The 17,828-nt window shown below is 58.1% G+C and overlaps 7 protein-coding genes across 7 annotated transcripts; 5 read left to right on the forward strand and 2 right to left on the reverse strand.

Annotated features, from left to right (window-relative positions):
* Positions 1 to 126: 126 nt before the first annotated feature.
* On the forward strand, positions 127 to 2,611 carry C8Q71DRAFT_886450 (uncharacterized protein; the record flags this gene model as incomplete). The annotated part of the gene is made up of 4 exons (XM_047928576.1): positions 127 to 348; positions 405 to 1,268; positions 1,329 to 2,172; positions 2,239 to 2,611. The coding sequence occupies 4 exons, from the start codon at positions 127 to 129 to the stop codon at positions 2,400 to 2,402; spliced, it is 2,094 nt and encodes a 697-aa protein (XP_047773825.1). The 3' UTR covers positions 2,403 to 2,611.
* Positions 2,612 to 2,794: 183 nt separating this feature from the next.
* C8Q71DRAFT_786240 (uncharacterized protein) lies at positions 2,795 to 4,679 on the forward strand. Its single transcript, XM_047925118.1, has 7 exons — positions 2,795 to 2,927; positions 2,981 to 3,100; positions 3,151 to 3,164; positions 3,226 to 3,468; positions 3,675 to 3,835; positions 3,890 to 4,358; positions 4,414 to 4,679. Exons 1-7 carry the CDS (start codon positions 2,882 to 2,884, stop codon positions 4,525 to 4,527), a joined length of 1,167 nt encoding a protein of 388 aa, XP_047773826.1. The 5' UTR covers positions 2,795 to 2,881; the 3' UTR covers positions 4,528 to 4,679.
* C8Q71DRAFT_786244 (carbamoyl-phosphate synthase L chain, ATP binding domain-containing protein) lies at positions 4,678 to 8,289 on the forward strand. Its single transcript, XM_047925119.1, has 13 exons — positions 4,678 to 5,027; positions 5,080 to 5,167; positions 5,219 to 5,321; positions 5,378 to 5,425; positions 5,479 to 5,526; positions 5,584 to 5,705; positions 5,767 to 5,789; positions 5,848 to 5,928; positions 5,981 to 6,249; positions 6,306 to 6,451; positions 6,506 to 6,581; positions 6,640 to 7,122; positions 7,196 to 8,289. The coding sequence occupies exons 1-13, from the start codon at positions 4,712 to 4,714 to the stop codon at positions 7,976 to 7,978; spliced, it is 2,586 nt and encodes an 861-aa protein (XP_047773827.1). The 5' UTR covers positions 4,678 to 4,711; the 3' UTR covers positions 7,979 to 8,289.
* Positions 8,290 to 8,336: 47 nt separating this feature from the next.
* On the forward strand, positions 8,337 to 9,636 carry C8Q71DRAFT_786253 (kinase-like domain-containing protein). Its single transcript, XM_047925120.1, has 2 exons — positions 8,337 to 8,478; positions 8,541 to 9,636. The coding sequence occupies exons 1-2, from the start codon at positions 8,434 to 8,436 to the stop codon at positions 9,444 to 9,446; spliced, it is 951 nt and encodes a 316-aa protein (XP_047773828.1). The 5' UTR covers positions 8,337 to 8,433; the 3' UTR covers positions 9,447 to 9,636.
* A 972-nt stretch (positions 9,637 to 10,608) lies between these two features.
* On the reverse strand, positions 10,609 to 12,442 carry C8Q71DRAFT_716882 (mitogen-activated protein kinase protein; the record flags this gene model as incomplete). The annotated part of the gene is made up of 10 exons (XM_047921125.1): positions 10,609 to 10,721; positions 11,035 to 11,394; positions 11,448 to 11,676; positions 11,725 to 11,772; positions 11,820 to 11,919; positions 11,966 to 12,009; positions 12,057 to 12,186; positions 12,238 to 12,256; positions 12,309 to 12,348; positions 12,401 to 12,442. 10 exons carry the CDS (start codon positions 12,440 to 12,442, stop codon positions 10,609 to 10,611), a joined length of 1,125 nt encoding a protein of 374 aa, XP_047773829.1.
* A 1,390-nt stretch (positions 12,443 to 13,832) lies between these two features.
* Positions 13,833 to 14,946, forward strand: C8Q71DRAFT_370003 (kinase-like domain-containing protein). Its single transcript, XM_047918123.1, has 2 exons — positions 13,833 to 13,993; positions 14,051 to 14,946. The coding sequence occupies exons 1-2, from the start codon at positions 13,934 to 13,936 to the stop codon at positions 14,933 to 14,935; spliced, it is 945 nt and encodes a 314-aa protein (XP_047773830.1). The 5' UTR covers positions 13,833 to 13,933; the 3' UTR covers positions 14,936 to 14,946.
* Positions 14,947 to 15,708: 762 nt separating this feature from the next.
* Positions 15,709 to 17,049, reverse strand: C8Q71DRAFT_786263 (kinase-like domain-containing protein). The gene is made up of 2 exons (XM_047925121.1): positions 16,769 to 17,049; positions 15,709 to 16,714 (listed from the first exon to the last, which is right to left on the reverse strand). Exons 1-2 carry the CDS (start codon positions 16,811 to 16,813, stop codon positions 15,812 to 15,814), a joined length of 948 nt encoding a protein of 315 aa, XP_047773831.1. The 5' UTR covers positions 16,814 to 17,049; the 3' UTR covers positions 15,709 to 15,811.
* Between the last annotated feature and the right edge of the window lie 779 nt (positions 17,050 to 17,828).

Consider the following 17,828-nt stretch of genomic DNA (forward strand, 5'->3'; position numbering starts at 1 on the left):
GTTCTGCCTCATAAATAGGGCGAGTGGCACACCGTAGCTTTGTCCCTCCACACCCTCCGCCTCCCTTGTCCCGTCCCCGATCGTTTCCAAGAGCCAGTGCTGGTCACTCTGACTCACGCAGATATGATGTCCATGCGTTCCTCCCTTCTATCCTCGTTGGATACTCTCTTGAGACGTCGACCCCGCGCTCTCGACCTCGAGGGTGGCGCTGTCGAGCTCGGACTCCGGCCCAAAAATGACGCCCAACAACGACCGCCGGCGCGGATGCGCCTCGACGATGTGCCGAACGACGTGCTGATCATGCTATTCTCTTACCTAGACGTGATCGACGTCATAAGCTTGCGGCAGGTGCGTAGTGATGCGGCAAGCGTTTCGACTGGTGTCTAAGGGTCCTTTCGAACTAGGTCAGCAAGTTCTTCCACGACATTTCGCATCACTCTATCATCTGGAAGAGGTTCTTGCGCCAGGCAAACGTACCTATCCCTCCCCTTCCCCCCACTTCACGACACTCATTCCCTAGCCTCAGCGGCTTCGAGGCCGAGCGCCTTCTCCTGCGCTCCGTCTCCCTCGAACAAACCTGGTCGAGCCGCGACCCGAGCTACGTCGACGCTTGGGTCTTCAACGCGAACTACACCGTCTTCTCCATGGCCACCGTCCCCGGCGGACAGTACCTAATCGCATCCGTCGGCAACTCCATCGGGAGCAGCGGACGCTTCACGAACTACTCCCTCGTCATCTACGCGATGGACCACCCCCACGGCGGCGCGCACCCCATCGCACGCACGCATACCGAAACGAAAGCATACCACCTCAAGGCGCGCTACACGACCATCCGCGGGCGCCGCTCGATCGCCATCGCCTACGTGCGGCGCGACTGGGGCCGCCGTTCCGAGCGCGGGAAGCCGAACCCCAGCGTCGACGTCTCCGCGTTCAGCGGCGACCACGAGATCGACCCGCCCACGCCGATCAAGTACGAGTGTGTCGCGCTCGAGACGCCGCTCGAATGCCTTGAGCTTCTCAGCGACCCGCGACTCACCCCTGGCACGCAGGAGTGGAAGGCCCACGCGAAGTCACAGCCGAAGCCATTCCGTTGGCTGGCTACCATCCGTACACGGAGTCAGCTTATGTATCCTGACATAGATGAATTATTCGGCAAACCGTACCTTGCTGTGTTGAAGAAGCCCAACAGCATCATGTTCAAAAACCTCGAGGGCGGATTGGCTTCCACGCTGACATGCTCCATACCCGACTTGCCCAATCAAAGCCTGGTACGCCTTGTCGCCGACCCTGTCAGTAAAGGTAGTTCAGTAGCTGACTGTGACCAACAGACACCCAAAATTTTCAACATTCGCCTGGTGTCGATCGATAATGCAGTCCTCGTCGTGCGCAGGCTGGACGGGTACAGTAATGAACGCCCAAACAGGAAGACGTTTGTGGAACTGTACCATGCCATCCCCACAGACGCGCCTGCCCCGAACGACGCCCGCGTCTGGTCTCGCGAGGCATTCAACAGCGAGGAGCTCCCCAACTACGACTACATCGACTGCTCGATGTCCGACCACGGCATCCCTACCCGCATCGACGATTCGGTGCTCCCCCAGCTCTACAGCGCCATCGACAGCATGATCCCGCACCCAATCACGTTCTTCCTCCGGACGCGCGAACAGGACAGCCTGCACCGCTGGGTGATGTTCCCCGAGAAGCGGGAGCAGGTGCTCCCGCCGAGCCCGGCGATGCGCTCCTCGGAGGTCTCGCACCTGGCCAAGTACGGCAACTGGCACTACCGCTTCGACCACATCCACGAGACGATCCGGGCGGCGGGCACGGTCGGGCACCTCTTCGAGCACCGCGCGCTCCCGGGCTCGCTGCGCTCGATCGTGTACTCCGTCCCTCGGTTCGACATCTCGGACAGCCCGCCGATTAGCTCGATGGGCCGCCAGTACTGCCGCCACAGCCAGAGCCTCCAGGCCGCGCAGCCATTGTTTGAGCAGCAGGCGGAGCATGGCGTGGAGGACTCACCGAACACGTTCGTGTGGATACCGTTGCCGCCGGGCATCAACTTTGGCGCGGTGAACTCGATGCTGTGGGACGAGACCATCGGCCGCCTGTTCATTGCGAGCAAGGGGGACGAAGAGGTGTTCGTCATTGACTTCGCGAAGACAATACGCCTTGGTGAGTCTCCGCGTTCGTGTCTTTCGCTGGGCTAGTGGAACTGATGGCACCCGTCGTCCTGTGCAGGAAAATACGGCGAGCGCGCAGGTTCACTACCGGTCGCTATCCACCCGAATCCCAATCAAGTCTACTCTCCAATTCCCCGCCCTCGACCTGACTCTCCGGTGGCACAGGTCGATAAAGCGGCTCTTGCCGTGAACACTGAAGACGTGGAAATGCAGGACGGGTAACAAAGAACATACCTCTTGTCAAACACTCTCTTGGACTATGCTGTGTACACGCTCTCGCGCTCGTTTGCTCTCGTGCTTGTACGGACATCCGATCTCTCCTGCGCTGTCTCTCGCTTCTCTCTTTCTCCTCTCGTCTTCTGCTGGGTTACCTGAAGGACTACATGTAGCAAATAGCGCACTTGGTGTAGCACTGAGTCACATAATGTTGTACGTTAGCTTGAGCCTTCCGCAGGGAAGTGTAATGATAGTCGTGCGTTCGCTGTGACCCAATACGCTGCTCTTGCCGTCGTTGACCGCGCATATACTTCCAGTAAGCGGTGTGCCAGTGCAGTACAGAGTATAGCGTCGCGTAGTTTGGATGATGGTGGATGGTGGCAGCGACGCAGGCGCCTGGCAGTGGGCGGGGACACGCAGCGTCATACGGATTGAGCCACTGGCAATGGGCGGCTGATGACTCCCCCACTCTTGCATAGCACACCATGTCCGCAGACAGCCCCCCCTCCGAAATCCAGATCAATGTCAAGGGTGCGCGAGCCAGCTCTCTGCATGACCCAGTGCTCACCCTGCACTCGCTGCAGGCCCCAGCGAGCTCAAGCTCCAGATAACCATCTCGACCGACAAGACGGTGGCGGATCTCAAGCAGGCCATCGCAGACAAGTCCGACGTCTCTGCAGACCGTCAGAGACTCATCTATTCAGGTGCGTGCTGAAGATGCTGGCTTCACCCCGTCTCGCTGATTGTCTCCAAGGTCGGGTATTGAAGGTATGCCGTGCCCTAGAGCTTGTCTAATCTGCGGGCAGCCGACGCGAGTCACCGTTCACAGGACGAGGACGCGCTCTCCACGTACAAGATCCAGTCCTCACATACCATTCATATGGTCAAGGGTGCCGCGCGCAACGGCGCCTCGTCCTCGCAAGGACCTCCGCCTCAAGCACTGCCCCAGATGCAGGCCGGCCAGAATGTGCATGACCCCTTGACGCAACTGAACGGTCATATGGGCTATGGGCTCATGGCAGGTCTCAATCCATTCGCAGATATGGGGCTGAACCCCAACGATCCTAACATGGTGAGTGCGTCGCGCTATCCAGTCTCGCGCGAAGTAAGAGGCCGTGTCAATCGTGATCGCTTGCGTCCATGGCGGGCTGACACTCGTGGGTACCTTGGTGTTATCCATGCGTCTCACGCTGGTTGCGCGAGTGTGCGATCCATGCATATATGCCTCATTACACCGACGAATCGCAATGAGTACTGACCGGTCGCGTCGTCTTCTAGATGCAAGGCATGCTCAGCAACCCACAATTCCTGCAACAAATGTCTAGCGTCATGTCCAACCCCGCCATCCTCGACCAGATCATCGCCTCCAACCCCCAGCTCCAGAGCATGGCCCCCCAAGTCCGACAAGTCTTCCAGAGCGAGCAGTTCCGCCAAATGATGTACGACCAGACCCACGCTCTGCTTGTCGCTAGCCGTACCTAACCCTTCCGCAGCGCAAACCCCGACAGCCTCCGCATGATGCTCCAGATGTCCTCCGCAATGCGCGGCGTCGGCGGCGCCCCCGGCGGCGCAGGCTCCTTCCCCGCCCCCGGCCTCCCCTCCACCGCACGCCAGCAGGATCAAGAAGGCCAACAACAGCAACCCCCCACCGGCGCGGCGCCCAACCCCGCAGCGGGCCTTGCAGGGCTCTTCCCCTTCATGCCACCTCCCGCAGCCGCGGGCGGGAGCAACCCGACCTCGCCTGGCGTGGCAGGCGGCGCGGCACCGGGCGTGGGCATGTTCGACCCTGCGATGATGCAGCAGATGCTGGCCGCGATGGGCGGGGGTGCGGGTGCGGGCGTCGGTGCGGGTGCGGGCGGTGCGGACCCGTTCGGACTGGGCGCTTTTGGCGGGCTCGGCGGTGTGCCTGCTGCCCCGGCGGACACTCGGTCGCCCGAGGAGCGGTTCCAGGTGCAATTGCAGGTGAGTCTCCTCTAGGTTATATTGGAGGTATGAAGCTCATACGCCTGTGTCAAAGCAATTGCAAGACATGGGCTTCACGAACGCGCAGCAGAACGTGCGCGCGCTGCTTGCAACGGGCGGGAACGTCCACGCCGCGATTGAGTACATCTTGGGCGGGGGCGGTTTGTAGGCGCGTAGAGTCTCTTGGTCGGCTTGAACCCTTTCGCACGTCGCAGGTGTCTTCTTGTCTGTACGGCGCATAGCTGAGCTTGTACGATGTTGATAGAGAAAGCAGTAGTTCAATTGTAGCGTAATTTGGGACCTCCCCCGTCGGCGACGGTACAGCTTGTCGAGTGATCGCGGTTCCATGTACGATGCGCGCTTGCTCGTACGCGGTCATGAGACCACCAGGGCCCTCAGGCCTCAGGCCTCAGGCTCCGTCCGCCATCATGGTCGCGCTCTCCCTCCCTGAGTCCCTCTTCCAACAAACAATGCTGTCCAAGGGTCCCCGCACAGCGGCGGCCAGCGTGCGCTCGTTACCATCCGCGGTGTCTTCGAGCCGCTATGGTCCTCCGCTTGGTTCAGCGAGGCAGCCACCATCGGCACTGCAACCAGTACGGCAGACAAGGACGAGACATACACCAGTCGTGCTAGCTACCGCGCAGCGAAGGGGGTTCGCCTCCATAGTTGGTATGCTCCCCAATATCGCGTCACTTCCTTGGATCTGACAGGCTACGAGCAGGACCCGAGGCGTCCTCGCAAACGGAGGCCAATGATATGCCCCTCGAAGCAAGGAGACCGCTCTTTGACAAGATTCTCATTGCAAATAGGTGCGTGTGAAGCCCCTACGTCTCCCACCAGTTTCTCATCTAGCAATCCAGAGGGGAGATAGCATGTCGTGTGATTCGCACGGCGAAGAAGCTAGGGATACGCAGCGTAGCTGTGTATAGTGAAGCAGACGCAGATGCTTTGCATGTCCAGATGGTGTGCCAATTGTCCTGGCTCTCTGTGAATCGACCTGACGTCCCCACGCAACACAGGCCGATGAGGCGTACTGCATTGGACCTGCGGCGTCCTCCGAGAGCTACGTGAGTCGTCGGATGGCACATCCACTCTGCCTGCCGACACCCATCCTCCTCAGCTACGCATGGACAAGATCATCGACGTCTGCCGCAAAAGCGGCGCGCAGGTTCGTCCTTGCTTCGGTTGACCGAACCTGGCTTGCTCTTGCTATCTAAACCCCCAGGCTGTTCATCCCGGCTACGGCTTTCTGAGCGAGAACGCCGACTTTGCGGAACAGCTTGCGCAGGCGGGGATCGTGTTCATTGGGCCACCCGCTTCGGCCATTGTGAGTATGGGCTCCAAGAGGTATGCCTCTTCGCCTGAACTATTATCGTTGTATGCCCACTTGTACGCCCGACGAGGATAGCGAATCCAAGACAATCATGGCCAGTCAGTGTGCCCTTCGTCTCTATGCTTAGACAATCAAACCAAGCACCCCTACCTGTAGATGCAAGAGTACCTGTCGTGCCCGGCTATCACGGCCCAAACCAGGATCCAGTGTTCCTCGCCGAGCAGGCGTCTCGGATTGGTACCTCCATCCCTGACTGGTACCCCACTATATTGACTGACTTCTGACTCAGGCTACCCTGTTCTCATCAAGGCCGTCCACGGCGGCGGCGGCAAGGGCATGCGCACCGTGCACAGCCCCGCAGACTTCGCCGACGCGCTCGCGTCCGCCCAGCGCGAGGCGAGCAAGGCGTTCGGCCGCACGGAGGTCCTCGTCGAGAATTGGATTGAGCGCCCGCGGCATGTCGAGGTTCAGGTGTTTGCGGACAGTCAGGGTGGTTGTGTGAGCCTGTGGGAGCGGGACTGCTCTGTGCAGAGGAGAAACCAGAAGATTATCGAGGAGGTGCGTTGCGTGCTCGGCCTGTTTGGCTTGCTAGGTTTATCGTGCGGCTGTTGTAGGCTCCAGCGCCGGGGTTGTCGCCGGAGTTGAGGGCAGACTTGAGTGCCAAGGCGATAGCTGCTGCGAAGGCTGTTGGATACGTCGGCGCGGGCACGGTCGAGTTCATCTTCGACAATGACACGCAGCATTTCTATTTCATGGAGATGTGCGTCAGCCGTTTCCACTCGTTTACACACCACGACGCTTGACAACTGTACAGGAACACCCGTCTGCAGGTCGAGCATCCTGTCACGGAGATGATTACCGGCCTTGATCTGGTGGAATGGCAGCTTGAGGCAAGCACTACCGCCTTGATACTGCGATGACCATCGGGCTTATGCTGTCAGTTCGTAGGTCGCAGCAGGCAACCGTCTGCCTCTCACACAGGCCGCCATTCCACTTGTCGGCCACGCATTCGAGGCACGTATCTACGCCGAGAACCCGCGCAACGGATTCTTGCCTGACTCGGGCCGTCTCCTCTACCTCTCGACCCCTACACCCAGCACCATCTTCGCGCCTCCCGTCACGCCTCGTACGCCCACCGACCCCGATGCCGCGCTCATGCCTATTCTGTCGGCCGAAACAACACTCCATGTGAAGCCCTCCGTGCGACTTGAACAAGGCTTCCCCGAGGGCGCTGACATTGGGGTGTTCTACGATCCCATGATCGCCAAGCTCGTCGTACACGCGCGCGATCGTCCGGAGGCGCTGCGCGTCCTGCGGGCAGCGCTGGAAGAGTATCGCGTCGCGGGCCTGAGCACGAACGTTGCGTTTTTGCGGCAGCTTGCCGGTAACGATAATTTTATTCGGGGCGAGGTCGAGACGGGTTTCATACAGGTGTGTCATCAGTGTTCACTTTTGGCCAGTGGGAGTCCCGAGTGCCGACGACGCTGACCTCCGTGCTGCAAAGAAACATTTCGATGAGCTCTTCCCCAGGGTGGAAGACCCGAGACCCGAGGCCCTCGCCCAAGCTGCGCTCTTCGTCGTGCTGTCCGATTTGCCCTCGGTGGGATCGTCCACGACGCCGTGGGCGACTATGGGCGCGCGTCGCTTCGGAGGCGATCTCTCTGAACAAGTCGTGACACTCCAGATACACAACGAGGACAACGCCAATTCCACAGAGGCGACCACCACCCCAGTACACGTACAGGTGCTGCCCGACGGCCGCTTCAACGTGACGGTGCACACCCCTTCCGGCACGCATGCCTTCCCCAACACCGTCGCGCGCCTAGTCGAACACGGCCGGGTCGTGGAGAGCACGATCGCCGGCGCCAAGACGCGCACGACCGTCGTTCGCCAGCGCGCCCCAGCTACGTCGACAGGCACGCCCGGGTCGACGAGCGCGGCGCAGCGGCTGCACGTCTTCCCCGGGGGCTCGTCCGCGAAGCACACGCTCGTGCTCCCTGCGCCTGCGTGGGTCGCGTCCCTCGCAGGCGACGTCGCGTCCGCAGTGGGGCGCGGTGTGCTGCGCGCGCCGATGCCGAGCATGGTCGTTGAGGTGAAGGTCGCGCCGGGCGATCGCGTCGAGCCTGGGGTGGCGGTGGTCGTGCTGGAGAGCATGAAGACGGAGACGATCCTCCGCGCGGCGGTGAGCGGCGTGGTCCGTGCGGTGGGGTGCGCGAAGGGAGAGATGGTCGAGGAGGGACGGGTCGTCGTCGAGATTGCGGAGGACGATGCACCTGAGGGGCAATGAGCGGGGACGCTGCGACTTGTAAGAGTATGGAGTACCAAGGACTTACTCTTGTGGGACCTAGGAATTGTACGGTAACTACGAGGGAATTGTGTATGTATCATGTCAGACTTGTAGGTGTACATTATGGATTGTGGACTGATGCAAAAGCCGGTTCAACAACTTGCTTGATTGTCAATTCATAGTTGACGGGTACTAGCTAGGAGTCTGCTATCTTGGCATTGTGACATGCCAGTGTGAAGACCTCAGACTGATGTACATAGATCCTATGAGTCAAATCTGTGCGTCGAATGAACGACACGAAGTGCCATGGCCAGTGATCAGTAAGTTAGTATGTGGCGCTCGGGCGCCGCGCGGGCCGCCTCCTCCTCCAGACCGTCTACTCAAATGCAAAGCGTGGCTTCACTTCGCTTTCATCGTTCCACCCTGCACTCTTGACAGCATTACAAACGTTCGTCATGAGAGTTACAGGCTCGCAAGGCAGACCCAAAGCTGACTACGCGGTTCGTTCCATCGGCTACATGTATTTCGTTTCCGCCACGCTCACTCGAGCGTCTCATTCAAGCCTTCAAGTGTAGACCACCTGACGGATGCACAGCTTATGACCGTCTTGTCGGAAGGGAGAAGAAGATACCACCCGGGAGCCATTGCACTCACCGACCACGTATTTCGTGTCAATGAAACCATCGTCGCGAAGTACTGTCGGGATTATGGTGCGCTGCCATCCGACGCGCTGCCATCCGAGGCTCTGACACTCGACCTTGTCTTCCATCACACGAGGATCCCAGTCCCTCGTGTGAGGCGTGTCGTCCACCCCGACAAGACCCCCGCTGCTTGGGTCTTCATGGACCGTATCCCTGGGAAACAGTTATCTGCAGTATGGCCTACGATGTCCGTAGCAGAACGACTTCGTGTCGTATTCACGCTACGTGACTACGTCCGCCAACTCCAGGCCATCCGCCACCCCCGTGCTGCGGTTCCCGGTCCAGTAGCGCCGGGCACCGACGTTCGCCATTGTATCTCGCCAGTGTTCGGTCAAGTGATAGATGTCCGCGGACCCTTCGCATCGTACGACAAGCTGTCTTCTTGGTTCGATCAAGCCCAGCGTCTTGTTACCAGGAACACGCAGCAAGCTCTGCAGAGTCCCCTTCATCATATCTCATTCAAGACTCTCATGGGAACGTCGCCTCTCGTACTCTGTCACCAGGATCTTCACATGCGCAATATCATCGTCGGTGATGATGGGAGACTCTGGCTCATCGACTGGGAGTTTGCGGGCTTCTACCCGCCGTGGTTCGAGTATCTCGCGATGAAGGAACAATCGCGGAATGAGGAGAGGGTTATGAATCGGGAAGAACCATTCTGGGATCTGATGATACCTTTCATCTGCGGCCCGCATTATCGTGAAGAGGCATGGATGCGCTGCTCCATCAATATTGCTCTCGATTATCGCTTCGAGGAACAGCGTTGAGTAGCGTTTTACATTGGATGGTGCCTTTGGCTTTTACCATGTTTATATGCTTTTTTTTGGCCGCCGTGATCGTTGCCATTCTGAAGTCTCGACTGATTGTTACCTTGAATGATGAGCATGACTCACTCGTCGGATAATGTCGACCCTGGAGAGGACATCTTGTATCACCTGCGAAGACGCAGACTGCCTCGAGAGCTCATGCACATGTTTTACAGGCATCGATGATGAGGCCTAGGTGCGACTGCCATTGTTTGAAGCAAAGCTCAGCGTGATCAAGTCGATTGCAGGGACTGGATGACAGAATCTATGGCACCCCACGACCGGTACGAATAAGGCACCTCCCTGATCACAATCCACGAGACGACACCTGAGCCCGAGGTCGGTGAGACTGACTACACGGTCCACCTAATCCTCGCGTTAGTACCTCGTCCATTCGAACGAACATGCTCATGGCGCGATGGAAATCGTAGGACAGCCAGCCTGTAGGTGCCTGTGTACGACGCTTGTCGGCTCCTATGGTCTGCAACGGAGACCAGTCAGTAGTACGTTTCATGCGCCGCGCATCTATTGCCACAATCCCCTAAGTATCGTATACGGAAAACATGTATGTCACTACGGATGTACTGTACGTACGTATGCACAAGATACAGGCACTGCAAGTTCTTCTTCGAGTCCATTTCGACCGCACCTCCCACCCACATCCACCACGTTTACATCCACCGCCCGTTTCGGGTGCCCATACGTATACGTGGGCCTCAGTGCGCGCGGAGGCCTTTGGATATTGTACTTCTGTTTCTGCTTCTACTTCTTGGCTGGGTCTGAAAAGCGATACACCGTCATCACGCAGTACGTCCGAGAGCGCGCGCACGAACAAAAAAAGGATCACAGGGAAGGAGACGGGAGACGGGTGTGGGAGAAGGGGAGACACATTAACACGCCATGCTACGGATATGCGCCACACATACACAACACAGCCAGACAGCCAGACGCGGGACAAATCGAGGAACATTCAGAATGGAGGGAGAGCGACGTGTACGGGGTTCGGATAATTGATGCATCAAGGAGGGACAATCGGCTTGCGGGTCGTGAATCGTCGGGTCGGTCGTCAGTACCGCGCGCCTGTGCGCGGCGGGGAGGTAGCAGTCCAGCCTGCGTGCCCTCTCTACGCTTCTGTGCCGACGGCGGGCGCGGAGGCTGCGTCGCCTTCTGGTGCGGCGAGTGCGCCCTCGGGGACGTTGCCGTTGTCGAGGCGGGTGTCGCCGACTTGGTGGAAGTCTGCCGGGACAGAGGGTCAGTCTCGGCGTCGAGCGATAAGGAAGAGGGACTCGGGTTCGCGAAGCAGGAGGATGACGCAGGAGGCTAGGCGGGGTGCGGGATATTGGGCGACAGGCGTGTTATCGGGGCGGAAGCAATGGGGAAGAACATGGTACGGACGGAATCCGGGACGAACGGACGGATCCCAAACTGCGGCCCTCACGCGACGCACGCCACCGCACACGAGCCAGCCACCTAGGCACGCCCGCTACCGAGGAGCCACCCGCAGAGGAACAAGGCACCGAGGAGACTCGAGGGAGACACGGCGACTCACCGAGGATCTCGCTGTACATCATGACCTTCCACGTGTCGACGGGCAAGTCCGCATCGTTGAACGACCAGTCAAACTTCTCCGCGGCCTCGGGCTCGTCGGTGGGGTCGTGGTAGGGCGCGACGTAATCGTTGGCGAGGGAGTCGGTCGCGGTGATGCGCTTGCGCGGGTCAAAGACGAGCATCTTCTCGAGCAGGTCGATCGCGGCGGGGTCCTTGCACGAGAGCTTCTCGCTGAAGGGCACGCGCTCGCGCTTGGGCAGGCTCTGCACGAACCGGAGCGTGTTCTCGCTGGCGATCGTCTGGATGACGTCCTCTGGCGGGGTGCCCAGGAGCTCTGTGATGATCGAGAACTGGTGTACGTCTGCATAGCGCGCGTCAATGAATTGTAGACGGTATAGCGGAGGAGGCACGCACGGTCCTTGCCGGGAAAGAGCGGCTTGCCCTCGAGCATCTCGGCGAAGATGCAGCCCGCGGACCAGATGTCGACGGCGACGTCGTACTTTTGCCAGGTGAGCATGATCTCGGGCGCACGGTAGTAGCGCGTGGAGACATAGCCGGTCATCTGGGGGTCCTGGATGCGGGCGAGCCCGAAATCGCAGATCTTGAGGTCGCAGTTCTCGTTGATGAGGATGTTGCTCGGTTTCTGGGCGCGTGTTAGCAGGTGAAGAGAAGGTGGGGTGAGGAGACGCACGAGGTCACGATGTACGACGCCTGCGGAGTGAACATATTTGAGACCGCGCTGGAGGATGGTTAGGGATGGCTCGGGCTGAGAGTGGTGGCACGCACGAGGATTTGGTAGAGGAAATACTGGATGAATTGCTTTTCCAGTGGGCGGGAGGTGAGCAGTCGATGGAGATCGGTGCCGAGGAGCTCGGTGACAAAGTAGCTGGACGGGGTTAGAGGGCATCAGGGGAGCAAGGAACGAGACGCACATATCCTCTAATGGGGAGATGAATACATCTAGGAGGCTGATGATCTGTGCGGGGGTGAGCGGGGCACGAGCGGGGGGAGGTGGGGACGGACGTTCTCGTGCTGTATGTGCTTGAGGAGCTTGAGCTCGCGGTAGGTGCGCTTGGAGAGGACGGGGGTGCTGAAGGGCTTCATGATCTTCTTGATCGCGACGGACGAGCCTGTGAGCTGGTCCTTTGCGGAGCTGGGCGACGCGGGTCAGTGCGGGGCGGGGCCAAGGACGAGAGGTACGGACCACACGAGACCAAAGGCACCTGGATGGAAAGAGTGAGCATGGGGGGAGCGCGAGGAGGACGATGGACGCACCCATGCCGACGGGCTGGAGGTCGACATAGCGAGTCGTGACCTGTGGGAGGACGGGTGAGTGGAGGAGGACGCATGCGGGGGGAAGGGCGGACCTCGAAGGAGGTGCCGAAGATGCTGAGCTTGACGAAGGACATGGCGAGCTCGGTGGCGGGGACGGTGAGCAGGGCAGGAGGAGACGATGCCGGTCGGTTGTCGCGGTGGTGGCAGACTGCAGAGACTCGCCCCTCTGCCCCCGTGGAGCGTCCTGCTTATGTCAGCATCCCTCTCCCCCAGCCCCACCCCGCGTTCGGCGACCCCTCTCAGCCCATCTCCTCGCCCATCATGTCCACTGCTCGCCCCCGCCCCCGCCGTCCTCGTCGCCGCTGTGCCCGGCGACGAGCAGCCCGGCGACGACGAGCAGCGCGACCTGGGCCCATCGGAGGGCGATCGATGTATGACGTCAGTGTTCAGTATGCGGCAGTTGGCGCCAAAATCTACGCGCCGGCCTTGAGCGCGGGCAGGCTATCCTTGATCCATGTCGACGACGACGACACAGGCAAGCAAAGCTCGAGCGAGCGAGTCCGTGGCAAACTCGGGCTATCTTCAGTCCTCAATACAGTCTGGGCTCGAAGCGCGGTCGTCGATCTTCGGGCCGGCGAGACGGGCCAGTCAAGGACCGTGCACAAGCCCCAACTTATACAAGGTACACGGCCTGTGCTTGCGGTTCAATTTCGCCCGTCTCACGCGTCGCAAACATTCATAGGCATCAACCTCCCTCGTTTCGTTTGTCCGACGTTGAGACAGGAGACGGGCCTCGTTGAAAACGAGAGCGGCAGACGAATGACGCGCTGCAGTCGTCGCTCGAATGGTCAGCTGCTGCCAGCCTGTGGCGACTATTATCTGACTGCCGCTTCTCTCGATATTGTAAGCCAAATCATCTCATCTACCTTCCGTTGCTTATAGCCAGAAACGAACTGATTATCCGCCGGCGTTCCTTGACGGTAGTGCGCAGAACTCTCAAACATTCCGAAGCGAACGCGTCGACCATCATCGCTCGGAGATACGTGTCCCTTCCGATCAACCGGTCTCATTGTCGAAATTGAGCATTGTTTGTTTCAGAGCCAGACTTCGGCTCACCAGTAGCACCAAACCGAGCTGTCAAGTACATGTTTGACGAAGGAATGTTGTCGGCCTGACCCTCCGAGTCTGAAACAGTGCCCGCAGTCTGAAGCAGACTGCCGGGTGTCCGACTCACAGTTGATGTGTGTGATCATTCTTATGATTTCACTTCCATAAGTCTCCATTCCCCGTGCGGCCTGGCGCTGGAGAAGAAGTGGCCTGTATACTATGATTTGCACTTGTTGTTTGTTGTGGGCCGCATCCAAACAGCCACGTCGTCGTTAGATCCGTGTCTGATGTAAAGCTACTTACCCACAACTTCACCCAAATCACTAGTCTCCGTCGCGGTTGCAGACAGCCGGCAAGCATCACGAATCACGAATCACTAGTGCTTGCTGACATGAATATTTAAGAAGCTGCCTCCTGTCTGGGAACAACGCACTGGCGAATACGCTGGTTTCTGCTACTGCCAGGACCGCCGCCACGGTCACAATTCAAATCGAAACACGCCGTGCACTATCATTACTATGATAACTACGCGCCACCGCGTTATCCCTCCAGGGCGTTCGCCTACCGAACACTATGCTGTACGTCCTTGAATATATGCTCCAGTAGTCCTGTTACTCATGCTACAGCGGGTTCAGCCATCAGATGTAGAACAACTCACGGACCAACAAATCCTCCAACTCGAGAAAACTGCACCCCGGCTCAGCGAGGAGTCCCGGGAATTGATTGGTGCAGAGCAAATCCGCCATATCACTCCTGGCACGGTTACCAAGAGCGCTGAGGACGAAGACACAGACACGCGAATCCCGTCGGAGGCATTGACACTCGAACTTGTCTACCGATGCACCACCATCCCCGTGCCGCGCTTGCGCCGTGTCATTCGAGACCATGACACAAACGTCATCGTCATGGACTATATCCCGGGACGCCAACTATCGCACGTCTGGCGCGAAATGTCGACTTGGCGGAAGCTACGTGTTGTGTTTACGCTGCGCAGCTACGTGCTCCAGCTGCGCGCCATTCAACACCCCGGGTCGGCGATACCAGGTCCGATTGTACCTCCTGGCCACCCCCCGCGCCAATGCACATCTCCGCTCTTCAACTGGAAGTATGAATGGAGGGGCCCTTTTGCGTCCTACGACAAGCTGGCGGCATTCTTCAATGATCGTTACAAGGTGGCGCTCGTCCAGCACCGAAGGGTCCCCACCACGAAGGCTGAGTCGCGCGTGCGCGCGGACCCATTCGACAATTCGGGTCCGCTCGTACTCACGCATCAGGATATCAATATGCGGAACATTATAGTAGGCGACGACGGGAGACTATGGCTGATCGACTGGGCGTGGGCGGGCTTCTATCCGGGCTGGTTTGAGTTCGTGGCCACGAGGATACAATCGGAGAACGAGGAGACGGTTGTGCATAGGAGTGAGCCGCTTTGGGACTTGCTTGTTCCGTTCATCTGTGGTCTATATGATCACCAGGAGAAGTGGTGGCGTCGTATGGCAGTTGGTATGGAGTATAAATAATCCATGAGTCACTTATGTAGTCTAGCAGAAGATCCTCGCAGTGCTCGTAGTCCGCTGTATTGGTCCTATGATTCCCCTGCTCCGTACTATCAGTGAACATAGATCTCCCAACTCGAGCCTCATCATCTACAAGTGTGACTCGAGGCAATGCCCGATCGTAAGCCCAATATTTCGGATCCTGGATCGATACCACGTCGCTCTGTCAGAAAAATAACGCAGTTCAGCTCGACTATTGCAGAGCTGTCAGTGATACGGAGGAGAAACACAACAGCAGATTCGAGTCATCAAATGCCTGGCCGGCGACGGTGTGGCTGATCCTGTGGTGGGTCCGGTACTCTTTCGACAGTCATCAAATGGACGGCCCGCCGAAGAGTGGCAAAGGAGTTGACACCGCGGGCAAACCAGGTTTTTCGGCCTCCGAAGATTGCTCACAACATCGGTCCCTTATGGGAACCTATTCGGAGAGCTTGACTGACTCCGAAAATGCCCCCACATTATTCATGTTCGTAGCATGTTCGCCGAAAACACGCGTTTTCGGCCTCCGAACATGCTGAAACGCATCATGTTCGGAGCATGTTCTGACAACATTCGGAGTCCGAATAGGTTCCCATGGGGGACCGATGTTAATAGCAATCTTCGGAGTCCGCAAAACCTGGTTTGCCCGCGGTGTGACGCGCTTTCGGCGACACTACTCGCAGATTGCGATACTCATACGATAGCTTATGACTGTGTCGAGCCGTCGCAGAACTTAGGATGTGGCTGGCATCGTGATTGGATGCGCAGACATTGAAACATTATGTTGATAGTATGAAGAATCAAACTACCAGCTGTTCTCGAATTATGATGAAAATTCAATCAAGATTAAACGGAGAACATCTACCGCCGTCCAACTCTCTCGAACTTGTACGAGAATGCGGCAGAGACTAGCGCTAGCCACCGCTCCTCCTGAAAATATGGACCACAGATAAACGGGATCATGAGATCCCAGAAGTGTTCCTTTCGGTGCATGACTGTCTCCTCGTTCTCTGATTGTAATTTCATCGACAGGTATTCGAACCAGGGTGGATAGAATCCCGCATCACCCCAGTCGATGACCCACAGCCGTCCGTCATCACCAAAGATGATGTTACGCATATGCAGGTCTTGATGGCACAGGACCAGTGGTGACGAGCCCATTATCTGTTTGAACGAGGTTGATCGCAGATTTGCGGGAATTTGCCAATTCTTCAGCGCATCAATCGCGACGCGCTGAGCCTGATCAAACCAGGCAGAGAAGTCGTTGTACGAGGAGAATGGGCCGCGCTCTTCTATAAGTCGACCCCACACAGGCGATGTGCACTCTCGAGCCTCGTTCCCTGGAGCAAGGGGGCCTGGAATGGCAGAACGGGGGTGACGAATGGCCTGCAATTGGCGCACATAGTCGTGAAGAGTGAAGACGATGCGCAGGCGTTCTTGGAGAGACATCTCCTGCCAGACGGAGGATAGCTGTCGTCCCGGAATGCGGTCCATGAGGATGTACTTGGCGCCATTGGTTTCCAGGCTAATGATGCGCCGAACACGCGGTACGGGTATCGTCGTGTAGCGGAAGACGAGGTCGAGCGTTAAGGCTTCAGATGGCTCTGTGACATTCTCCTCGATGTCGTGACAATATTTGGCGACGAGAGTATCGGTGACTCGTAAGATGTGGTCAACACCGACAGCACCAGGCACAGTGTACTGCTTCGCGTTTCGCAGGAGGGCGATGACCTCCCTCTCCGACAACCGGTCAATCTCCGAAGGCTGTCAAGAATGATTTAGCAGCATATTATTACTAGAACCATCCAGCCTACGAACGGCGTAATCGGACTTGGGGCGACCCATTGAGCCAGACAACGACATATTTTATCGCAACATATGATACTCGGCGGGGAGGACGAGCAGGGCGACGGAGGGCAATCGATGTATGCGGCCGTTGGCGCTAATCTGTGCCGACCGAGCAGGCAGCAGCGCGGACACCCTGAGTCCGACGTTGATTGAGGAGACGGGCCTCATTGAACACGAGAGCGGCGTACGCTGGAATCTCCGTTTTGGTAGACCTGTATACCGTTCTTTGCACTTGTTGTTTGTTGTGGGCGCGTTCGACCAGCCACGCTACGTGCGTGTCGCTTGCTGACATAGACTTCAACAAGCTGTCTTTTGTCCAGGAACATCGCACTGGCGGATTCGCTACCACCCCGCCGCCATAATTCAAACCGAACCACGCCGCGCACCATCACTACTATGATAACTGTGCCCCACCACGTTATTCCTCCAGGGCGTTCGCATTCTGAATACTATTCTGTACGTCCTCAAATATATGCCTCAGTAGTCCTGTTACTCATGCTACTACAGCGGGTTCAGCCATCAGATGTAGAACAACTCACGGACCAACAAATTCTCCAACTCGAGAAAACTGCACCCCGGCTTCGGACGCGTGCTACGTGACTTATCAAGACGCGTTGCGTTCCTCGGCGCGCGCTGCCTGAACGCGGTCTCGTATGCGCCCTCATCTCCTCAAACCGCATACTAGTATTAGTCGTCATCCCAGCGTGGCAGAGCGCACGACTTCTCAGCACTCTTTTAGCCTAGTCAGTCACGCCCCGTCCGCCTTCGCCGAAACTCTGGCAAAAGTTGCTCAAGCCACTGCACGCGACAGCCGTGGCTACGACTCTCTGGCTACACGCGAAGACATCGTACGGCCATGTCAGCTACATGGGGGCGGTGAACTGAATGTCGAAAACTCTCAACCGAGTGGTCTTCATGACTCTGCTCTAGCCATTGTCCGCACAAACTCCCGCCCACCGGCCTCGTATGAACATGCTTCGTCGGATCTCACTTCCTACCGCACCTTTGCTCGGGTCTCCGGTGCAGTTCA

The sequence above is a fragment of the Rhodofomes roseus genome, assembly GCF_022264815.1.
Source record: "Rhodofomes roseus strain CIRM-BRFM 1785 chromosome Unknown C8Q71scaffold_31, whole genome shotgun sequence".
Taxonomy (NCBI): domain Eukaryota; kingdom Fungi; phylum Basidiomycota; class Agaricomycetes; order Polyporales; family Fomitopsidaceae; genus Rhodofomes; species Rhodofomes roseus.